This window comes from Portunus trituberculatus, chromosome 20 (genome assembly GCF_017591435.1).
Source record: "Portunus trituberculatus isolate SZX2019 chromosome 20, ASM1759143v1, whole genome shotgun sequence".
Taxonomy (NCBI): domain Eukaryota; kingdom Metazoa; phylum Arthropoda; class Malacostraca; order Decapoda; family Portunidae; genus Portunus; species Portunus trituberculatus.
Genome location: NC_059274.1, coordinates 12,218,852 through 12,241,649, shown reverse-complemented (window position 1 = coordinate 12,241,649; position 22,798 = coordinate 12,218,852). Strand labels below are relative to the sequence as shown.

At 38.9% G+C, this 22,798-nt stretch overlaps 1 protein-coding gene across 3 annotated transcripts; it reads left to right on the top strand.

Annotated features, from left to right (window-relative positions):
• Positions 1 to 11,015: 11,015 nt before the first annotated feature.
• Positions 11,016 to 18,945, top strand: LOC123506536 (dnaJ homolog subfamily C member 24-like). 3 transcript variants are annotated; one of them, XM_045258699.1, is made up of 3 exons: positions 11,016 to 11,096; positions 15,428 to 15,637; positions 16,688 to 18,945. In XM_045258699.1, the coding sequence occupies exons 1-3, from the start codon at positions 11,031 to 11,033 to the stop codon at positions 16,901 to 16,903; spliced, it is 492 nt and encodes a 163-aa protein (XP_045114634.1). In that variant the 5' UTR covers positions 11,016 to 11,030; the 3' UTR covers positions 16,904 to 18,945. The 3 variants fall into 3 exon arrangements, with proteins under 3 accessions (XP_045114634.1, XP_045114636.1, XP_045114635.1); XM_045258701.1 differs by having other exon boundaries at positions 11,041 to 11,256; XM_045258700.1 differs by lacking the exon at positions 11,016 to 11,096 and adding an exon at positions 11,612 to 11,644.
• The last annotated feature ends 3,853 nt before the right edge of the window (positions 18,946 to 22,798 follow it).

The window sequence follows — 22,798 nt, the reverse complement described above, 5'->3', positions numbered from 1 at the left end:
GTGTGTGTGTGTGTGTGTGTGTGTGTGTGTGTGTGTGTGTGTGTGTGTGTGTGTGTGTGTGTGTGTGTGTTCTAGCAGTCTGTCAGGCCAACCTTTATATATCATAACTGACAACTGTGAGGAGACCTAATAAGTGTAATAATAGATTTATGAGCCAAGCAGGAAGAGAGAGAGAGAGAGAGAGAGAGAGAGAGAGAGAGAGAGAGAGAGAGAGAGAGAGAGAGAGAGAATCACACCAGAAAGGTAACGATGAGCAACAGTAACAGAATAACATGGACAGGAAGAAACAGAAACAAACACACGATAAATAAGAAAAAAGATATAGTAGACGCCGAGGAAAGAAGAAGAAGAAGAAGAAGAAGAAGAAGAAGAAGAAGAAGAAGAAGAAGAAGAAGAAGAAGAAGGGGAAGAATTGATGTATACGAGTAGCAAAATCGGGGGAGTGAGGGAATGAAACAGCTCTCTCTCTCTCTCTCTCTCTCTCTCTCTCTCTCTCTCTCTCTCTCTCTCTCTCTCTCTCTCTCTATTGACCCTCCCAGACGCAGCCCCAGATCTCCCTATAACACAGTAGACGCGGGGTAAACACGGCCCAAGCTGACTCCGCCCTCCGCTACTCTTTCATTCACTGCCGCTGAGAGGAGGCAGCCGACCAGCAAATCGCCCAAAGGAGCCGCACTTTTGTACTGTAGGATGGGGAGATTTTGTGTGAATTATGGGAGAAGGGGGACTGTTTATCGAGAGGGGACATCGGGCTGGAGGTTTCAATGGGGAAGGGCTCGGAATTGGGAGGGGGGACGCTTGAGAGAGAGAGGGAGAGAGAGACGGGGGAGAGGGTAACATAGAGGGTACGCAGGGGCAAGGAAACGAGTGCTCAGTATTGGGATAAGCAGAGGACGGGAAGGGACAGGACTGGGAAGGGAAGGGGCAGGGAGGGTAATTGTGGCTTTTGGTGCCCCCAGCGAAAGGGAACCAACTAGAGAGGATTATTGAGAGAGAGAGATCACATGGTTAAAATTCAATTGGCCCCAAACTTGTGTGTCCGGTGATCGCTCCCCGGCGGGTTTATAGCGGCGAGTGTCACCACCTCCGTTATGGAAGCGTCTCGGCCTCACCCAGCGGAACTATGACTGCCAGGTGGAGCGTGAAGTGGAGGAACAGTACGTAAACACAAGGCGAGATAAAAGTGAGGCAAGGATGAGGTAAAAGCGAGGTAATGATAAGGAAAGGAAGAAAAAAAGATGAGATAAAGGGGAGGAAAAAATAAAGATGAGATGAAAATGAAGTAAGGACTAAAAAAGGACGAGAAAAGAACCCAATAAAGACGAGGTAAAGAAGAGGTAAGAACGAGATAAAAGACAAGAAGACCAATATTAAAGACGAGATAAAGCTCAGATGAAACGAGGTAAAGACGAGGAAAGGATAAAAATAAAGAAAAGGAAAAGACCAAATAAAGACGAGATTAGGATAAAATAAAGACGAGGAAAAAAACAAATAAAGACGAGAAAAAAAACAAATAAAACAATGTAAAGACGAGGAATAAATGAAAATAAAGACGAGGAAAAGACCAAATAAAGACGAGATAAGGACCAAAATAAAGACGAAATGAAGACAAGGCAAGTATTTAAAGGCGAAGAAGAGACAAGGAACACAAAGGTCAACACGTCATGCACAAAATGTATAAAAAAGAAAAAGAAAGAAATAAGAGAGATCCAGGACAAGATTTCCTCTCAATTTAAGTTCCTCCTTTTTTTTTTTTTTTTCCTTGATTCAGTGAAATTTTGGGGTTGATACGAGTAAATTGTAAACAAACACGAGGTGAAGACGCCGACTCTTCCCAAGCTGAGGATGAAGGAAAGAGGAAACAAAAAGAATTCATATGAGGTTTTTTTTTTTTTCCTGCATTTCTAAATCGTGTTGTATGTTATTCCACTTTTTAAATCTTTTCTTGTTGCTTGATGGAAATAAAAAGGTTCTTGTTTTATTTTCCTATTTTTAAGATTTAGAGATAGAATTGTCTTCCTCTTCTTTCCTTTTTTTCTTTCTTCTTTTCTATGTTCTTTTATTTTCTTTACTTTATTTATAAATTATATTTCTTTCGATTTTGTTTAGCCATTTATTTGTTCATTTGCTCATTTATTTATTTTTTTTCTATTTCTATTCTGTTTATTTATCTACTTACGTCTTTATTATTCATTTAATTGTTCATTTATCTGTTAGTTTATTTGGTTTTTATTTTTCTATTTATTTACCTATTTATTAATTTTCTTTTATTTTACCTGCTTTCATTTTTACTTATTTGTTTATCTTTTTTATTATTATTTCTATCATTTATTATTATTCTTTTATTATTATTTTTTTTTTTCTCAGGAACAATGTATGACAGGTTTCCGTGACACATTGGTAAGTTAAAGGTCTGCACTTCACGTGTGGTTTGAGGCTCACGTTGCATCTCGTAAATGTCAATTATCTGCCGTGCCAATATTGAATCGCTGTATTGAATGAGTGGCTGAACGAGTGTTTGCACGATTCGTGTTCGTGTGCATGAATTCAATTACTCAATAATAGATTATTTGTAGATCCCTTGTCTGTGTGAGTGAGTGAATGACTGACTGACTGATTGACTGAAAGAAGTGAGGAATGAGTGAGTGAATGAATGTGTGGGTAAGTGACTGACTTGTTGACTAATTGACTAAATGAAGAGAAAAAATGACTAATAAATTAATAAATAAATGAGTGGATGAATTTGTGAGTGAATGACTGTGCAGCTGAACGAGTGAGTGAGTGAGTGAGTGAGCGAGTGAGTGAGTGAACAGCCTGCGCTATTATCTAAACATGTGTGCCTGGGGAAGCAGTGTTCGGAAGGAAGGCTCCAAGAACTTCAGGTGACCAGCAGGTCGCGCCAGTAATCCCAATGAGGGTGCCCAGTGTCCGAATGTCTCGCCTCAGGTTTCACAAGACAGCGCCGCTTTTGCCTCCAGCCGACGCCCTTTTAGCAAACGGCTGTCAATTCCTCCTATGGGCTTCTCTTCCTCCCTCCTGCAGCCTCTCGCCTTCCGCCACCCTCTCACCGTCTTTTCCTCCAATGGTCTGCCCTGGTCTTTGTTCAGTACCTTCGTGTTATTCCTCGTTTCGTGTTGCCTTCAGAGGTGACCAGTGTGTTTCAAGACTCCTGCTGTGTCGCTTGGTTTGTCATCCTCTTCCTTCTCTCCTGTGTTCGTTCCCTCTTCATTTCTTTTTTTTTTTTCTGTTTTATTTATTTGCCGTTCATTTTTCGTTTTTTGCTGTTTCATGATCCCTTTTTCTCTTTCTTTACTTTCTCATTCATTCATTCTCTTTTTTTTCATCTTTCTTCTCAGCGTATCACTATCAGAACTATATAATGATATCACTTGTACTATTTGTCGTTGCTATTTCTCCTTTCATTGACAATCTTCATAGTTCTATATTGACTTTATTTCGTCTTTATTCTATTTGGTTCGTATCATTCACCTGAACGCCATTTTGTTTTCCCTTTCAACTTCCTTTCTGTCGTAGATTCATCGTTGCTTCTCTTCTAACAATGATTTTTTTTTTTTTCAACAGATTTCCTTTCTCCCTATGTTTTTTAATATCTCGATAATTTCACACACTGCCTCCTTCATGGCCCCTTTCAGTATTTTTCAAACCTATTCACTCAATTTTCCTCCTTTCATTATCTATCTTTCACCTTCATCTTTCTATTTTATTCATATGTTGTTTTAGTTACCATTCCATTATTTCCTTTCTTAACACGCTTAGATAGATTACATTGTCACGATCAACGCTGTAGAAACCAATAGGTGTTTTTTTTTTATTTTCTCCTCTTTTTATTTCTCCATTTTGTGTTCCTTAGTGTTCTAATTGTAGTTTTCAAACCAATTCACTCTTTTTCCTGCCCTCTTATTATCCTTATTACTATTTTTTTTTTTTTTTTTTTTTGTATCAATACGTGCACTCTTTTATTTTCGCTAATTTTTACTCGTCAAACTTTATCCCTCTTATGATGATGCTCCTCTTTTTTTCTCTCTCTCCTCCCTCTTTTTTTTTTTTTTTCGTGTGCGTCGTTACCTTCACTGGCCGCCTTCCTTCCGCCCTTCCCCCCCTTGTCCTCCTCGTCTCCCCATCCGCTCTTTGACTTATCTAAACATGTCAGGAGAAAATTGCTCCAATAACCTGAGCTGAAAGAGCCGCTTACCCGCTTAATTGCTTTTTTGCCCGGAGAGCGCCGCGTCGCCCTTCATTTGTTCTAACTTAAGGTGCGCGTCCCGATCCTCTCCTGCAGCCTGGACTTCAGTTGCCACCCGCCAGTGTCCTCGTCTTCCTCTTCTTCCTCCTTCTTCATTCTTCCTCCAGTATCTCTTTGTTCTTTCTTCTGCGTTCTTTTCCTCGTTCGCATCCTTATTATTCTTTATTGTTAGTTTTATATCCTCTTCCTCTTTCCACATTTTTCTGTTCTTTTTTTTTTTCTTTATTTTCTCCTAATATTTTTCTCCTTCCTCCGATTCTTGCTTTTCTATTTCTTTTCCCTCCTCTTATTTTCCTACTTCCCCTATATACATTTCCCTCCTTTTTCTCCTCTTCCTTCTCTTCCTTTCCCATTGCTTCTTTTCCTCCTGCTACGGCATCTGCTCTTACTCCTTCTCTTTTTCCTTCCTCTTTTTCTCTACCTCTTTTCCTTTTCTCATCTGTCTTTTGCCTCCTCGCAGACCCCAATCTAACAGCACAATGAATCCTGTCAGTAAGGAGAATGAAGTGAACTAGACTGAATAATTAATTAGTTGCTCTTTACGATGCATTCCTTTCCTTGGTGTAAAGGGATTATGTCTCCCACACGGGCATGCGCACGAAACTTTTTAAGAGTACTGCTGGTGGTGTGACGAGGGACAGTAATACTCTATGCTTGGAGTGGGTAGTACCATGATGAACCTGACAAGTGTGTGAAAGTATTATAAGTACAGTAATAGACAAGACTACTCTACGATTCTCTTTTTTAAGTATCTTGGTCCGCGTGCTGCATATATATATATATATATATATATATATATATATATATATATATATATATATATATATATATATATATATATATATATATATATATATATATATATATATATATATATATATATATATATATATATATATATATATATATATATATATATATATATATATATATATATATATATATATATATATATATATATATATAAAGGAACTTGTTTATTCTTTGAACGGAAAAAAAAGAAAAACGGAATACCTGATCTGTTTTGCATTTAAGGAAAGTTTTGATTTAGAAGTATAAGAAAAATAGTTGTTTACTAATAGAATAACATCTTAGGCATGTTTATTCTTTCAACAGAAAAAAAAAAAAGAAAACGGAATTCCTGATTTTCTGTATTTAAGTTTGGATTTAGAAGTATGAAAACAATAGCTGTTTACCAATAGAATAGTGTCATATGCCTTTTTGCAACTCCACTACAGTTTTGCCTAACACGCAGCTTAATTAAGAAGTTGCACATATCCACATAATAGAGAAATAGTAATAGATTAATAAGAAAAAGAAGTATAAAATAGAGAGAGATGGATACATAAAACGATCAGTGTAACAAAAGATCATACAGGCTGCGAAGAGAATGGACAATAGAGCAAAATGAGATAAGTTGATAGGAAAACAGCACAATGCCATCAAAGTGGCCGCCGTGGTACAGTGGAACCATGCGTGCTTTGGGGTCCGAGGGTCTCCAAGCGCACGGGTTCGAATCCTGTCCACTGTCCGAGTGTAGGTTGGGCTTCCTCACTCGGGTCAACAGTTCCCTAGCGGGTGGACTTTGAGATAGGAGGTACCACAAAAAGAATCCCCTTTAGCCCAGAAATTCCCGTAAAAAGCCCACATGGTAAAAAAAAAAAAAAACAATAAGTAAACGAACAAAACTAAATCAACAAACAATGGAAGGCATAATACAAACTAAAAAGAAATACGAATATCTACGCGAGTAAACAATTAAAGCATCATCAAGCCAAATCAAGCCACTGCAAGTCATTCCAAGCCAAGCAAAGCAACTCAAAGCCACTTCAAAGCAAGCCAAGGCACTCCAAGTCACTCCAGGCAAAGGCACTCCAAGCCACTCCAAGTCAAACCAAGCCACTCCAAGCCAAGCAAATCCACTCCAAGTCACTCCAAAGCAATCAAATCCCTCCAAGCCACTCCAAACCACTCCAAGTCAAACCAAGACACTCCAAGCCACTCCAAGCCAAGCAAATCCACTCCAAGCCAAGCCAAGCCATTTCAAGCCATTCCAACCCACTCAAAGTCAAAGCAAGCCACCACTCTAAGCCACTTCAAGCCACTCCAAGTCAAGCCAAGCCACTCTCAGTCGCTCTATGCCAAGCCAAGCTGAATCCCAAGCCATCGGAGCGCATCGGGACGCTGCCGTCTTTTTCCATTCCGTTAACACCCAACGCTGTTAGGGACTCATATTAAAGTGAAGCAAACTTAGAAAGAATGGTTAATTTTCCCCCACTCATTCCCATATTAGACGATTAGCAGCACTCAGAATTTTTACGTAAGTCATTTGTGGAGATTAATAGCGTTTTATGACGGGACGGGAGGAGGGCGAGGAAGGAAGGGAAGGAAAGGAAGGAAGATGGCGCGGATGAAAGCAATGAAATGGAGGAGATGATGATGAAGGCACGCGAGGAGGACAAAAGAAAGGAAGACACAGAGGGAGCGCTAATATTGCTTCTTTTCTTGACTTAATTGTTTGTTGTAAAAGAAAGAAAGAATAAGAGATAAAAGGAAAGTAGCATTAATACTGTATTTTCTTTTTAATGGTTTCGTTTAATAAAAAGAAGGTAGAAATGGAAAGAAAAACAAGATGGTGAAATAGCATAAATGACATCCGTATCGTGACTTCATTGTTTCATTTTTTTTTTTTTTTTTTGTGTGTGTGTAGAAATGAAGAAAGGGAAAAGGAATAGAAAAGAAAGAACAACTATCAATTTTTTGGTGAAATTCTTTAGTCCTGAAGAAAAGAAATAATAAAAGTGGAACCATGCGTGCTTTGGGATCCTAGAGGTCTCCAAGCGCACGGGTTCGAATCCTGTCCACGGTCTGAGTTTAGGTTGGGCTTTCTCACTCGGGGCAACGGTTTCCTAGCGGGTAGGCTTTGAGATAGGAGGTACCACAAAAAGTATCCCCTTTAGCCCATAAATTCCCGTGAAAAAGCCCACATGGTATAGATAAAGAAAAAAAAAAAAACTTCAGAACAATAATTTCTTGGGTACTTTGCTTATTTAGAAAGAAAGACAGATAGAAACGCAGATAAATAGATAAAGAGGCTGACAGGTAGACAGATGAATAGATAGATAAATAGATAAATAGAACTAAATAAGTAAATAGAAGAAAAGAAACGAAAAGAACCATTAATTCCAAACCCATTACTCCATTCAAGTACCTGGTAATAATCACATAATAATCTTACAACATAATTTCCTTAGTAGTCTTCACCACCATCATCACTACCACATCCAACACTATTACCACCAATGCCGAACAATACATGGCTAGGCGCGCCCCTCACCCCCTAACAGCGGTGTACAGTCTCACCCCGCGGACAGCTGTTTACTCTCCTCCCTCCCAGTTCACCAGCGCTTTTTAATTTCACCTTCCGCACTTGTCCCGATAATTAGATTGCAAGTCCCTGCCGCGAGGTGTTCTGGCGCCATCTGTTGTTTGTTGTTGCTGGAGGGTGGAGGGAGAGAGAGAGAGAGAGAGAGAGAGAGAGAGAGAGAGAGAGAGAGAGAGAGAGAGAGAGAGAGAATCATGTAATACCAAAATCGTGAAAGAAAGACTAACCGGTATATAAAAATAAAGCAACTCCAATTTTCACACTGTTCTCTCCCATGGTTGCCCTTCTCTTCCCTTCTTCCCTTCATCACAAACCTCCCTCCTCCTCCCTACCTCCGTCTCTCCGTCCCTCCCCCGCAGCGCCTCCCCTGGAGTGCAATCTTTGAGCCTCTCTGTTCTCATCAAAACTCAATCAAATTTTATTGCATCATTTTCAGGCGCAAGCTTCCTCCTAATTATGTTACTTTTACAATAAATGAAGGTTCTTAGAGGGGACGCAAGACGACGGGGAAGATGAGGGCTGCGAGGAGAGGGAGGGAGAGGGGACACAGGAACGAAGGGTAGAAGAAGGGCGTATGACTGATGCATGAAGGGAGTGATAAAAAGGGGGAGGGGGGCGGGGTGATAAAGGGTGAAATTGGTAATGAATAAAGCGATGAATAAATAATACCGAAGTGGTGCTCCAATGAAGGTTGAGTGACGTGGTAATCACAAAGAGACAATCGCCATCACGGGGCAATCACCGTCTGCCAAAGGGGACATGAGAGCGTCGGGAAATTTCTTAAGGTACATAATTTCTTCACTTATATTCATGAAGTTAGATAAATGGCTGATGCATGTTTAAAAAGTTTGCTGAAAACTTTATCATAAGGAGAAAACTTGTGTTATCAAAATGATAATATCCACGGCACGACACGAGACAAACTGCGGCCCGGCACGGCATGGGTGGGTTGACGGCCAATAGGCGCGTTCATTTCCCCGGCGTGGAAGGAAGGTTTACGGTGATAACATGTTTTCTCAGAAGTTAATGCCTTGTTTATGAAAATATTGCTTTTTTATATTGCTTTTAATACTGAAGTCATCTGATTTCATAAGTTTTTTGATATTTTTTCCTCTCTCTCTCTCTCTCTCTCTCTCTCTCTCTCTCTCTCTCTCTCTCTCTCTCTCTCTCAATATCACGTTTTGCATTATCATGAAATATTCAAGTTGTTACTTTACGAGAAAAAAATACTGAAACTAGATAAATGGCACTAATCAAAATTATGACAAAAATCAATGAAACATGTAAATAACAAAATATATGGTTACTTTTCTAATAGTTCTCTATTCTTTTTCTTTTCTTTTCTATTCTTGCATAATAGACTTGCCGAGGAAAACACCTGGCTCAGTTGATACCAGTAACCAGACCCACTTAACGTGCGCCACCTGGCCCACACCCTTCAGAAGGCTAGAAGGAGGAGGAGAAGGTACTGCCAGGGAAAAAGAGAAGAGAGTGATCGGGAAAAGTATTAGCAGAATTAGAACTGAAAAAAGGAACTAGAGTAGGAACAGGAGGAGGGATAGACGTTCATGGTAGTGGAGGGGATAGGGAACGATGGTGAGGCTGGGGAAGTGGGAGAGAAGGAAGAAGAGCGAGATCGAAGGAGAAAATAGCAGAAATTCTAGACAAAAGTCATTATGGAGGAGAAGGAGGCGATAGAGGTGATGAGGTAGGAAGGGAGAAGAGATAGAGGAGGCAGAGAGGATGATGGTGGTTATAGTGGAGGAGAGCTGGATCGAAGGAAGTAGGAGTAATACTAACCAGTTAAAATGCAGCAGGGGGAAGAGGTGGCAGTGGTTGTGGTGGCAATGGTAGAAAGGATTAGGGAGGTGAAGGAGCCAAGGAGGAGGTATTGAAAGGAAGGAAGGTGGAGGAGAGACTGGACGCACTGATCGTGGGAACGGACTGGATGTGGACCAGGTGGAGCAGATCAGGCGGCGAAGGGAATTCTTGAACTACAGGACTTACACACGTCATTACTGTATTATATGGAGGACTGGTAGAGATTTTACCGCAGCCGACTTTAAACACACACACACACACACACACACACACACACACACACACACACACACACTTTGGCCCGGTAGCTCAGTGGTTAGAGCGCTGGCTTCACAAGCCAGAGGACCGGGGTTCGATTCCCCGGCCGGGTGGAGATATTTGGGTGTGTCTCCTTTCACGTGTAGCCCCTGTTCACCTAGCAGTGAGTAGGTACGGGATGTAAATCGAGGAGTTGTGACCTTGTTGTTCTGGTGTGTGGTGTGTGCCTGGTCTCAGGCCTATCCGAAGATCGGAAATAATTAGCTCTGAGCTCGTTCCGTAGCGTAACGTCTGGCTGTCTCGTCAGAGACTGCAGCAGATCAAACAGTGAATCACACACACACACACACACACACACACACACACAGTGTGGTCTCAGTCCTAACCGAAGATTGGTCTATGAGCTCTGAGCTCGCTCCGTAATGGGGAAGACTGGCTGGGTGACCAGCAGGCAACCGAGGTGAATTACACACACACACACACACACACACACACACACACACACACACACACACACACACACCACAAATTTGTACATTAAAAGTTACTCAGAAAACTAGCCAACACATTCTTGACGCTAAAGATTATGAGAGCCTGGTGACTGTGTGTCATTGCAAAATGCTTTCGGGTAAGCAGGAGTTCTCTAGCGATCTAGATGGACGGCAACTATACAAGCGTGTAGTTTTGTTTTTGTTTTTGTTTTTTATTTTTTACAAATTAATCTAATAGTCAGCACAGGCATCTTCTAACTCTGGAAGGACTTAATTCGCTAATATTCTGGTTGGAAATCTGTTTTTCTTGTTATCTTTTATACACACCTAGAGTCTATGACAATTGTATCAACATCTATAGCAATTTTCTTGTTTGAGAAATGTATTCTGTTTCCGGACTACCGTTTCCAGCAGCGGTGCTGCGGAAATAGCAAGGTTTCCCCAACAATTCAGAAGGGAGAAGTTTCCCTCTGCAGAAAACGAGCGCGGGAAGTAGGGGCAAGAAATGGCTAGAATCGCGATATTCACCCTTATGATCGTGTTATCACAGATAGCGTAGGTACGATAGCGGTAAAACGTGGTTCAGTTCAAATAGAATATTAAGAATTGAAATACAAAATAAAACCACAGAGGCACGGGCGTTTTGAAGTTTCCACAAAAACAATGATACAGTGTATAAAAAAGTGATGCTCCCATATATTTCATTCTGATATAGCAATATTCCTTATTTTTTAAGTATTAATCAAAGACATATATGATGAGTAATATGAATAGGAACACTAAATTTGATATTTGAAGGATAGTTTTGGTAATGGCCGAGACGAGGCTTTCCTTCCCCAGCCCGTTTCACCTCCGGCCCGTTTCTCTCCCTTATACGGTAACCCTTTGTACAGGGCGCGGAGGCCCCTTTCCACCATCCAGCTGACCCCAGAGCACCTGCCTGGCGGGTGGCGAGGCGTGGGTGAGGTGGAGGTGCAGGGACACAGTGGTAGTGAGGAGCGGCCAGTGGACACAGTTAGGAATTAGATGTTATGAAGGTTTGGTCTGGCTTGCTCCCCTTGATCCTGTACCGGGGATGTACTGGGACGCTGGGCATGGCATGGGCGAGGGGGGACAGGGGCTGTAAGGAGGTGCAGGGGGTGATTAAAGGTGTGCATTGCTGTTGCCATCACCTGCAGCATCTCTTAATTAGTGCCAAGAGAAGAAATGTCCACCTTTGCTCATGTACACTTTAATACGGTGTGTCCGTGGTGGTGGAGGACCTTGTGGGTTAGGTTAGGCTTGTGGCTAAGTGGTAGACAGTTGCAGGCCAGGTGTATAAGTGGTGTGAGGTGCAGTGAGGTGGTGTAGTGGCAGGTGTGAGGGTTACATGCTTGTCAGACATCACGCAGGTGACCCCACAGTACCATGGAGGTGTGCTGCATGGTGAGGCTTGTGGTGTTGAGGGTGGATGTAAAGCATTACAGGACAGCCATTAACTAGAATCCACCTTTGATCTTAGCTTGTGTGTTGTGAGTGTCCTTTCAGTCACCTCATGGCTAGTTTCCTTCACTGTCATCACTTTATCAGCATCCCTCACATGTGTATCTTGAGTGGCATGCCTTGTGTAAGTACATATTTCGTATCTGCTAAGGTAACCATGAGAGGGAAGGGCTGTATTGAACCTGTCAGGACACTCAATCACTGCCAGTGCCAATCAGACCAAGAAGGGAAAGGTTCAGTGGGTTTAGCTTGGCTGTCAGTGTCTTACTGCCATGTATAGTTATTGTATGGTGTTCAGTGCTGTGTTTGTGGTGTGTGGATGTTGCAGTGTGATTAAGTGTGGTTGTGTTTGTTTTTTGTGTTATAAGTGATGCGACTCATTGCATTATTTCTTAAAGTTACCATGCTCTAGTGTTATTTGCGCTTGTAAAATGTGGAATATGTGTGACGGTACCCTTGAAATGTTTGTACATCTTCAGTGTTCAAGGAAAAGATAAATGTTTATTGTGATTAATTTCTTGGTTGCTTTTGTGTCAAGACATTCAAGGTTGACAATATTTGATCTGTGTTGAGGTGATTATCTTTGGTAGGTAGGCCATCAGTAATTGTATACACATTGGGACATCTATCTGAAATTGAATTAACTTCCTTGCATAGGTTTCAGAATTGATAATATTAGAATCTTTGCTTATAGTATTTCTTTCTTGGTTGTTATATGTTGCTTATGACTGGAAAGAGTTGCTTGATCTTGACAAGCGTTTGTACAGTATCAGATATTTGGCTGCTGTTTTAAAGCATATAGGTCAGTGGTTCCCAACGTTTTTGCACTTGCGACTCCATATCCAAAGCTTGAAACCCACACGACCCCCTCCCCTACTATCAACAACTTGATTTGCACTTTATTTTTGTTAAGGAGAGAGAAAGAAAAGTCCTTTAAGAAAATAATAGAATGTCATTGAATGACATTGGACCACAAAGTGTTTTTTTTCTGCACTGAAGCAAAAGCAATATATATATATATATATATATATATATATATATATATATATATATATATATATATATATATATATATATATATATATATATATATATATATATATATATATATATATATAGAGCACAAAAACTAATTGATGAGTTGAAATCAACATTAACCCAAGCAACTTCTTGCACATTTGCAACCCCCTTGCTAAGGCTTTGTGACTCCACAATGGGTCGCAACCCACCGGTTGAGAACCCCTGATCTAGGTAATCAGCCATGGTAGTTTGTGGGACCAAGATATGTGTTGAGGTGCTGGGGAGGGGTGCATGTTGAGAATGAAACATGTTTGCTTGCAAGGTAGAGTCATGAAAGGTAGATTCAGTAGGCCTTGGTTCCCTTGGTCACTGTATGCAGTGAACCATCATTAACTATGTGGTCACTTTGCTGGACAAATGTCTCTCTTGGTGGATAAAGTTATGTATGTCACACTGGTGGTCTGTGGCACCATGGCATGAAGGGTGGCAGGCCTCTGCCTCAAGGAGGGGTCTGTGTTGTTTCCTTTTTGAGATCATGCTAAAAATTGCACTTTGGCCTGTATTGTAGGTCGGTGAACCTTTTCACTCAATACTGTGATTGCTTCTCTAATATTTGAGATAAGTTTCCCATGATCTAACAGAAAATGAAAAATAATATTTTTCAATCACTCTTTCCCTTGAGTTGGGTTGGTGCTTTGTATGAGTCTCCTTCACTTGTTTCTGTCTCTTTTATCTATCTCTATGGCGTAGTGGATAAGGTGGTGAGCATGGAATCAGGCAGACGTCCACACGTAGGTTTGAATCCCACCACATACCGCTTTGAAGCTATGCCATTTGTTGAGTGGTTTAAAGTTAGCTACAGGTCACCATGATATCCTGGTTCTAGGTGATTACACCAAAGGTGTGCTTGGGTGGTGATATGAGCCCTAATATGGGTAGCTACCACTATAAATAAAATTGCCCGCCCCACTAATGGGCAGAAGCTGAACAGCACTTCCTACATATACACTTCAAGTGTGCCTACAGGCACTATAGACAATAACATAGAAAAAAAATTCCTTTGCACTTCTATCGCTTGCTTTTTATGTAGTGATCTATCTTCCCACAACTAGTTTACTCTGAATATAGCCATGAAGGGTTGCATGAAAATTGCACATCATAAAAAATTGTACAGTGTTTCCTTGTATGTTACTTGCTACAATTCCCCTTTATAATTATTTATTTATTTATTTATTTATTTTATTTATTTATTTATTTTTTTTTTTTTTTTTCTCCTATTCCGGCCTATAGCGCCTGTAGGCACACTTGAAGAGTATATGTAGGAAGTGCTGTTCAGCTTCCGCCCATTTGTAGCGCAAGCAATTTTATTTATAGTGGTACCCATATTAGAGCCCATATCACAACCCAAGCACATCTTTGGTGTAACCACCTAGAACCAGGGTATCATGGTGATATGTAGGTAACTTTAAACCACTCGACAGATGGCATACCTTCAAAGCAGTATGTGGTGGGATTTGAATCTACACATGGATGTCTACCCGATCCCATGCTCACCACCTTATCCACTACACCACTGCCTTCCTATATCTATAGTTAACATTGTTTGTTGGATATAAGTACTACTTGTCATTTGGGATACTTATGATTGACTGTTGCATTGCTTGTGACAGCAGCTGGTAATGGAAACCCCATCTGTTTCTTAATGTTTTGAGGGAAGCAGTAATTCTCTTATAGTCTTAACCTTAGGTGCTCAATGTTTTGTGCTCTTTCCCAAATGAAGATTAGCTATAGCATCAAGTTTCCATAGTTTTCTTGAAATAGGACAATATGGTTGAGTCATGGTCATGTACCCTTAGAAATGAAAAAAAAAAATTTATTGAATAAACTCCAAAATGATTTTGGAAGGCAGTGTAGCAGTTATGGTACTCACTTCACTATTGAGAGTTTTGGGTTTTAATTCTTGACAGATAGAAAAGTTTGCAATTTCTCACTTTGTAGGTCTTGTTCACCCAGAGAAAAAAGTATGAGACATAAGCTGAGAAATTGTGCTTTTGTAACTTGACCACCGTAGCAAGATGTTGTTAGCCACTTTGATGAGTATTTTGGCTTAACCTCTCAGGGGTTATATTTAAACTGAAGTGGATTTGGGATGAAGAAAAAAAAAGTTGTCTTAAAGCTATCCAAGATTATCCTTCAGGTTTTCCTTGTTAACTTTCCAGAGCAACTATGCTATCTCTTGGTATCCTCTACTCATTGTAAGACTGTCTGTGCCATGAAATTTTCTAGGGATCTAAAAATTAGAGTGATAGGGTGCTGGTTCTATTGAAGGAGGTGGTTCATTGTGCTTGGTAGCCTTTCTGTCACATCATGTTACTGTACATTGATTAAATATGCAAGTTTTATTTTGTATTAATGGTGCCAGTGAAAGTAAAAACTACCAATCTATAGGAGTGACTGTTTCATCTCTCTTGGTTATATATCCATTTTCACAGACATAATTTAAGGATTATGTATTTGATATTTCCAGTGTTGGATTTTGTTACTGCTTTAAATATTTCCATGGGAGGTACTGAAGCATCCCATTCCTGGTGTTTGTAGCTCGTTTGTCTTTAGCCTCTGCCTGTCAGGGATGAGTGATGAGCTCCTCCATCAGGCAGGAGTGACAGTGATGACATGTACATACTGATGGACTGATTTATTTTCCAGATGACTTTGTATGATGTTTTGGGTGTGAGCCAAGATGCCAGCGAGACCGAGATCCGCCAACAGTACCAGGAACTAGCACGTCAGTATCACCCCGACAAATCAGGGGTTGAAGGTGCCAAAGAAAAGTTCCTACAGGTGACAGAGGCGTGGCATGTATTAGGAGACACTCAAAAACGGAGAGAGTACGATGACCAGTTAAAGCGAGAAAAGGTACGTGCCTGAAAAATAAGAGTAACAATAGACAACTTGGTGATTAACATGTTAAAGATGAAGGTGTCAAAAGATAGGAATGTTCTGAAAATAGCATGGTAATATGAATCCAAAATGCTGATATCATAGGCTAACTAATGTCAAGGAGTGTGAAATTAAGAAGAAAACCTTGTATTGAGAACTTCCTGTGTATTATAATGATAAGTGTGGTGCTGTATGACCTGTAAACAAAAAACAGAAGTGCCTAAGTGGTGTGTAGTAAGCATTTTGAAGTGAAAATTTATGAAATCAGGTTTAGAGGGAGATCACACAAACTAGAAAACTATCATTAAAACCTCCATCTATGTATGTACCAGGCTGACATCTTCCATAAAGGGATAAAAGCAGGGAATTCACATTCCCTTCTCCATGTCTCTTTTAGTTGTGTTTTACAACTTGCAGGCAATAAGGCACCAGTATTCCTACCATACCATCTGGCCTACCCTCACCTCTGTAGTCTGTGCCACCATCACCATCAGAGAAACACTAACTACATAGAGGAATAGTTCATGCATTTCACAGTTGTTCCTTCACTAAAGTCTTACTGAAACCGTGATAATAGGAAGCAAAGATTCATTTCCATCTTGTATCAAAATGCTCCTTTGTTGCTCAAGAATGACTGATAAGTTATCTCAATGTCAGAAAGATTTGTGTAACAAGATGCAACATTTTAAAAACTTTCTTGCTATGAAATTATTGTTGATATTTCAATAATCAATGACATGATATGAAGACAATGCAGCAGAGGTATTGCACTACCAGACTTATATCTGTGTTCATGCCCTTTAAGATCACTCATTTTCTATAGCATTACACTGTGTGTAGTGTTTAGTTGATGTTTAAATGTGTTTGTTGCATTTTCTACACTTGTACATAAAGGTAGCCATAATGTTGTGATGTGCCAACTGATTGAAAATGTTGTTAAGGAAGGAGGTATAGTGAGATATAGTAATTATAAAATGTTTCATATGAACAGCTTCCTCATTGTTCTAAAATAAAAACTGCTTGCAGCTTTACCAAGAATTTCCTGTGAGTGAAGAGCTCTTCCTTGAGGACTTGGAGCAGGACAAGGAAGGCGGCGTATATTTGCACACCTGCCGGTGTGGTGGCCACTACACCCTGGCTGCCCAGGATGCCAGAAGCTCTACAGAGAAGGAGGTTGTTGTAGCTTGTGACAACTGCTCCCTTAGCATTCTGGTTTTACTGAATTGTGATGAGAACACTTGATAGAAACAAGGCACAATGTTCAAGCAGGTGTGATGGGCCCCAGACCACCTCTGCTTTCTGTCTGACATGAACATTTAATCAAAGATGCATTATTAGAGGAATTTGGAGCTGTAGTGTTAAAGTTTAAAGCTGTTTTCAATATTTTTATTTGTTATGTGGAGTAAGTATTTTTTTAAGATACTGAATGTTAGGTAATTTGTTAATTATATATTTACTGAATCTAAAATCTTCCATCAGGGTGAATGGCAGCCACTGTAGATCATTACTGGAATCACATGAACTGAATCTCTGTTAACCAGTTTTCTCAACATTTTTGTTTTATGTTTTATTATTTCCTGTGTCACTGCAGAGTGCACAGTGGTTTGCAACGAGGTAGCTTGTGCATAGTTTGTGTTCAGTGCATGTGATGTTTTGGTAAATTTTGTTTCATTGTTTTGTTTCATTGAAGTTTCAGTTCATTATTTCCCACACCTGTGTATTCCCAACAGAAAATAGGTTTGACAGAGTTTTCAGTTCATTAAACTCCCACACTTCCATTATAATAATGAGCAGAAAACATTGCACATAGTTTTTCACAAAAATAACAAGTATATAGTGCTGAATAATTTTGAAGCATAAATTACAATTGTGAATTGTATTTTAGTTTATAATAGAGCTAGAAAGAAAAGAGAAAATGGACAGAGTAACTGGTAGACAGAGAAGCACAAAACAACCAAAACCAGCTCCCATGCTGATGCCATGGGAAAGCAATTACCAGCATAGAATTAAAGAGTTTTTCAAAGCTCAGGATGTGTCTAACACTCAAGATGCTGCAAGCTCAACAGTAGGTTATGGAAGTGAAACAGTATCACAAAAAGACATGGAAACAGCAACAATGAATTCTTTAATTATTCATGAAACAAACCATTTGAAAGACTACAGTGGTCTGGAAGTGATGGAAGAGGGACAAGACCAACATTCAAGAAACAGTGAGAGAGTAGCCTGTGGCAGCCATAGTAGCATTAGTGATGATGGAGAAATCAAACTCCCAAGCAAAACAGATGTTTCAGTACAACCAATTGGGCTCCCAAATTCACCTGCAAAAGAGCAAAAGGCAGCAGGTAGTGGTGAGCCTGCCCTGGGGCCTCTCACAGCACTGCAGCAGAATCCTGTGCAGCTCAAGGTTGCATTCAGCCCCAATTTGAAGCAGCGTACCATAGTTTTAAAGACCATTAAATATTCAATTAATTATAATTTAGATGAATTTTTCAATTATGCTTTCTCACCTGGGAAAATTTGTTTAAAACAAAGACTCATGAGTAAATAAGAATTTCATGTAAATCTCATCATCAGAATTGATAGTTTTAGTGTTTCACATCATCATGTATTTGGAATTATGATTTTATAAATACATAGGCTTGGGTCATCTTATTTTATGGTTGAGATAATTTAGTGTAAGTTTATATCAGTGAGTGGGAAGTGCCATCGATTTATTGGTACAATCAGCATCTAATAGATTTCATCCTGTTTGTGATATCACTTATGCACATAAGGACACGTGTGTGCTATTGTAGGGGGAAAACACAGTCAATGACTTGCTGAGCATTTGATCATGATCATCATGGAAAATCATATATTTTAGTCTAAATATTTAGAATCCATATGTTATTCAGTGTTTGTCATTGCCTTAGTATATCTGCAACTTTGCTGTCTTAGCTTCAGGATATGTACTTGTATTAGCTTCTAACACATTTTATCCTCTCTAGTTACCTTATACAAGCTGTCTGTAGCTAATATTAATACAGAATAATTTCTTAATGTAGTGTACTGAAACTTTCACTACATATTCCAATGTAATTGCTGAATAATTATCGCTTCATAGAGTTGCATTAAAAGTCGCTCAGAGCATTGTGTCCAGTAGTGACCCAGTCTAGTATGTTGGGTGCAACCAGCTCACAGTTTCTCCTGTTCAACGTTTCATTGCTTGTTTTGTGCTATATTAGAGGTATATCAATTCATCTAGGTTATGTTTATGTCCTCGAAAATATAAGTAATGTCAGTCATTGAAATGTTTTTGTTTGAACCCCTGAGTATGCCTTGGCTAACTGCCATACATAAAGGTTGATTGAAACAAACATGGTCTATCCTTCCATAGGATGATAATTTGTTGCATATCTGAGATGGCAGGAAAATTCCTTTTCTTATCAAATCTTGAGCTTTTAAGCAAACTAACAAAAATATCTGAAGACATAAATAAGTAGTATTCATTATAGGGGGTGTAACAATACTAGTAGTCATCTTTCATGATCTGTTACAGGCTGATGCCCCACTTACAAAGATGGTGACAGTTGAGATTCTTTGTTGGATTAAAAACAAAACAGGAATTATCCAGTTCCCTTGCACTACATCTAGAGAATAGAGCAAAAGTGTTTTAGCAACCTAGCTGTGAAGTGATTGGCCAACATGTTCAACATATATGCAATGTTGTACTTAAAATATTAAATTTTAAAATGGGTATAGTAGAAACGGTCTCCAGTATTCTACACACTAAACATCTACCTCTCCAATAAACAAGATTTAAGATTGCAACCCAAAATGCTACATTCCACTGACAGTGACAGTTAATGAGACAGCCACAAACCTTTACATCATTTATTAAGCTGTGAAACTTGCATGAGCTTGGTACACCTTAAAGATTCTGAGCATTACAGTTCTGGTAACTTTCCAGTCCTGGACAGTACTTGAGTAACTGCGAGAGTGCTGCACTTCAGATATATTTTGACTTGCATTTTCTTGCTACATTTGTTGGGGAAAAAAAAAAAAAAAAAAAAATTTACTGCTACATATGCAGAAATAAGAAATTAGGAGAAAATAGAAATTCAAAGTAATCTGTTGTCATGTCTCAATGTGTGTGTGTGTGTGTGTGTGTGTGTGTGTGTGTGTGTGTGTGTGTGTGAGAGAGAGAGAGAGAGAGAGAGAGAGAGAGAGAGAGAGAGAGAGAGTTGTTAATAATGTTCAAGCTATACACTATGTCAGTTGTTCTTGCTTCACTCAAGACAACACCTACAAGCGAAACATGCTACAATGGCTGAAAAGAAGGAGGATTGAAAGTCATGGTAATCATTGCAAGAAACAAGTGATTTGGTATTTGCAGGTAAAATTCTGACAATTTAGAAAACCTGTATCACTAAAGGTATTAGTAATTACATAGTCCCTGTATTGAAATTATGAAGGGTTACACAGAAAACATTGAATATTGTTTATATATAATAAATATGAAGGGTGAGGAAAATAATTTCTACAGTATATGCATCTCTAGACTTCAAAATAACATAATCCATATAATTTTTATATGGCCAGTATATGATAGTGCTTTAAAAATAAAAGGATTTGGTCAGTCACCAGTAAACATAAAACTGATGAAGGAAAATGTCTACCATTTTGATGTTCTATTGAGTAATACTCATACATTCCTCTCACTGGGCCAACAAAGCAAGAAAATTATCAGTTTATGAGAAAAAATCATTATTCCCAATAGACTAATGTAACCTGTATATATATCATTATAGGTACGTAGGTTATATGAATACACAAAAATAACAGGCAGTGCAGAAATGTAACAACACAAGAGGAGGTAAGTTATAAGTATTGGATGAATGTAAGAATATAAATGATACAGTATACTGTTCTATATAGGTAGAAAGGTTAAAAGAAATGCACATTAAATTGTATAAAAAAGCTGCATAATATAAATGAAAACTAAAAATTAATGAAATGTCAACTGCTTCTGAATAAAAGCAAGAATCCAAAATATACAATAGAAGCACCTTGCAGACGACGACTTGCAGAAGCCATTACCAATCATATAATACCACATCCACATTGCACACACAAAACGTGGAAGCCACAAACAGCATAACAGTACTATAATAGCATGATTCTATTGTACCTGTGAACCTTCCATCAATATCTAATATTACACCATGTGATGAGAAATTAATGATACACCAATGGAATACATCAAACAGAACAAAAAAATTGTTAATAATACTTTATCATGAAATATCTACAATTTGTATACATTCACATATATAAAATATTCTCTTCAGCAAGTATAGGTATCCTTACATTACTCTTCACTAGTCTGACATGAAATATTCATCACCACCCAATATAATTCCACTTACATAAACACCTTAAACCTTCCCCACTCATCTCCCTCTCAGCTGCCAACCTATGCCAACCAACCAAATAAAGGCAATCTCATTTCTCCATCTTGCCCTGTTTGTAGTCTTTTTCCTAAGTTTGCTATTCCATCACTCTAATTATATCAATACAGTTCTGAACACCCTATTATTCTTGAGATTCCCACCAACTTTCACATTCACCTTTGAATCTCACACAACCCCTCATTTTCTCAACACAGAATCACTAATCTTTATGCATCTAAACTCTGTCAGATTTGTTTCCAGGATGTTTAAGAAAAAAAAGTTTATTTTTCTACTCTGAAAATTGCAATCTTTTCCCACTCCAAATTATGAGTAAATGAAGGGACAATTTTTCAAAAAACTTTTAACAGGAACCATATATACTATAACATGGTTAGTGCACTTGCCATTTAGCCTGATATGGCCAAATTAAATTCATTCTGCACTAAACTAATGAGTATGTTTGCTATGGACTACACATTGCTACACAAGGTCAAGCTTGTGAATCTGCTTAAGAGTGAATAAAAATTAAAACAGTAACTGAAATCCTTACATGTGTTGACCAAGGAAAGTAAATGTTTGGATGGTCAGGAACTTGAATTGACAGGAAAATTTCTTCATACTATTAGTTCTCTTTCTATAGTGAATTTTAGTCTGCCATTTTCTATAGTCTACAGTAGTACTAATGAGTCACAATTACCTTTCATATACCTAAGCATTGGGACAAAATTGAAAACATCTATCCCTGATCATTGTTGTATGTAATAGCTATGGAATCATTATAGAGTAACTCGTGAATATCATCAAATTATATGAAAAAATCCTAAGCACTTAAATTACATAAAGAAAGGAACTGTTTTTCCACATGCATCATTTGCCAGTCCATTGCCTTGAGCATTACTGTCACTCATCAATTAGAAATTTTAACACTGTATGCAATTAATAAATACTTTTAGACTTCATGATTCATAAACAAAATCTCCCTGTATTTGTCCAAAATCACCCACAATTAACCTGTACAGTGTTCAATATGTATGCTAACAATGTACCTCTCAGAAATGTGTTTAGTGTGTGTGTGTGTGTGTGTGTATATTTACCTACAGTAATACCTTGAGATACGAACGCCCCAACATACAATTTTTTATATATGATGAAAAATTTCATATAATTTATGCCTCGAAATACGAAGATATCTTTAAGATACGAATAGCCATCGGTAGGTGGCGCAGTGATTGCTCGGCTACCCGCATCCACCTGAACATTCAGCCCACGTTGTGTATCGTTGTTCATCCTTTGTGCATGTATGTGTCTGTGCTCATCGGCAGTGTGTATTTTTTCTTAAGTTTTGTGAACCCAAGACCCCATGATCATGGATCCCAAAAGTAAAAGTTTGGTGAGAAACACAAAATAGCCTGTATTCACATACTGATTACACTTGGAAATTCAATAAACGAGTGAGTACAAATGGTGTTCTGCCCACAAGCAACTTTTCCTCTTTGCAATGCAAAAAAACAGAAGTCTCTAGATGTTATGGTTACCAAAATATCACAGATTGAATGAGGTGGTATCATCGATGTACGTGGCCTTGCGTCCAATCAGGTTCAGCGGCCTTGGCTAGTGATAGAAAACAGGCCCCTTGTAACCTCTCTCTCTCTCTCCTGTTCTGATACCACTTTCATTCAAAAGTTGTCTCACTGCAAAATTGCGA

Excerpts from the sequence above, each read along its gene's own strand:
- LOC123506536 (XM_045258699.1), top strand. The coding sequence starts at position 11,031 with ATGGCCGAGACGAGGCTTTCCTTCCCCAGCCCGTTTCACCTCCGGCCC. Across the intron at positions 11,097-15,427 it reads CCGTTTCTCTCCCTTATACG|ATGACTTTGTATGATGTTTT; the intron begins GTAACCCTTTGT and ends TTTATTTTCCAG. Across the intron at positions 15,638-16,687 it reads ACCAGTTAAAGCGAGAAAAG|CTTTACCAAGAATTTCCTGT; the intron begins GTACGTGCCTGA and ends AACTGCTTGCAG.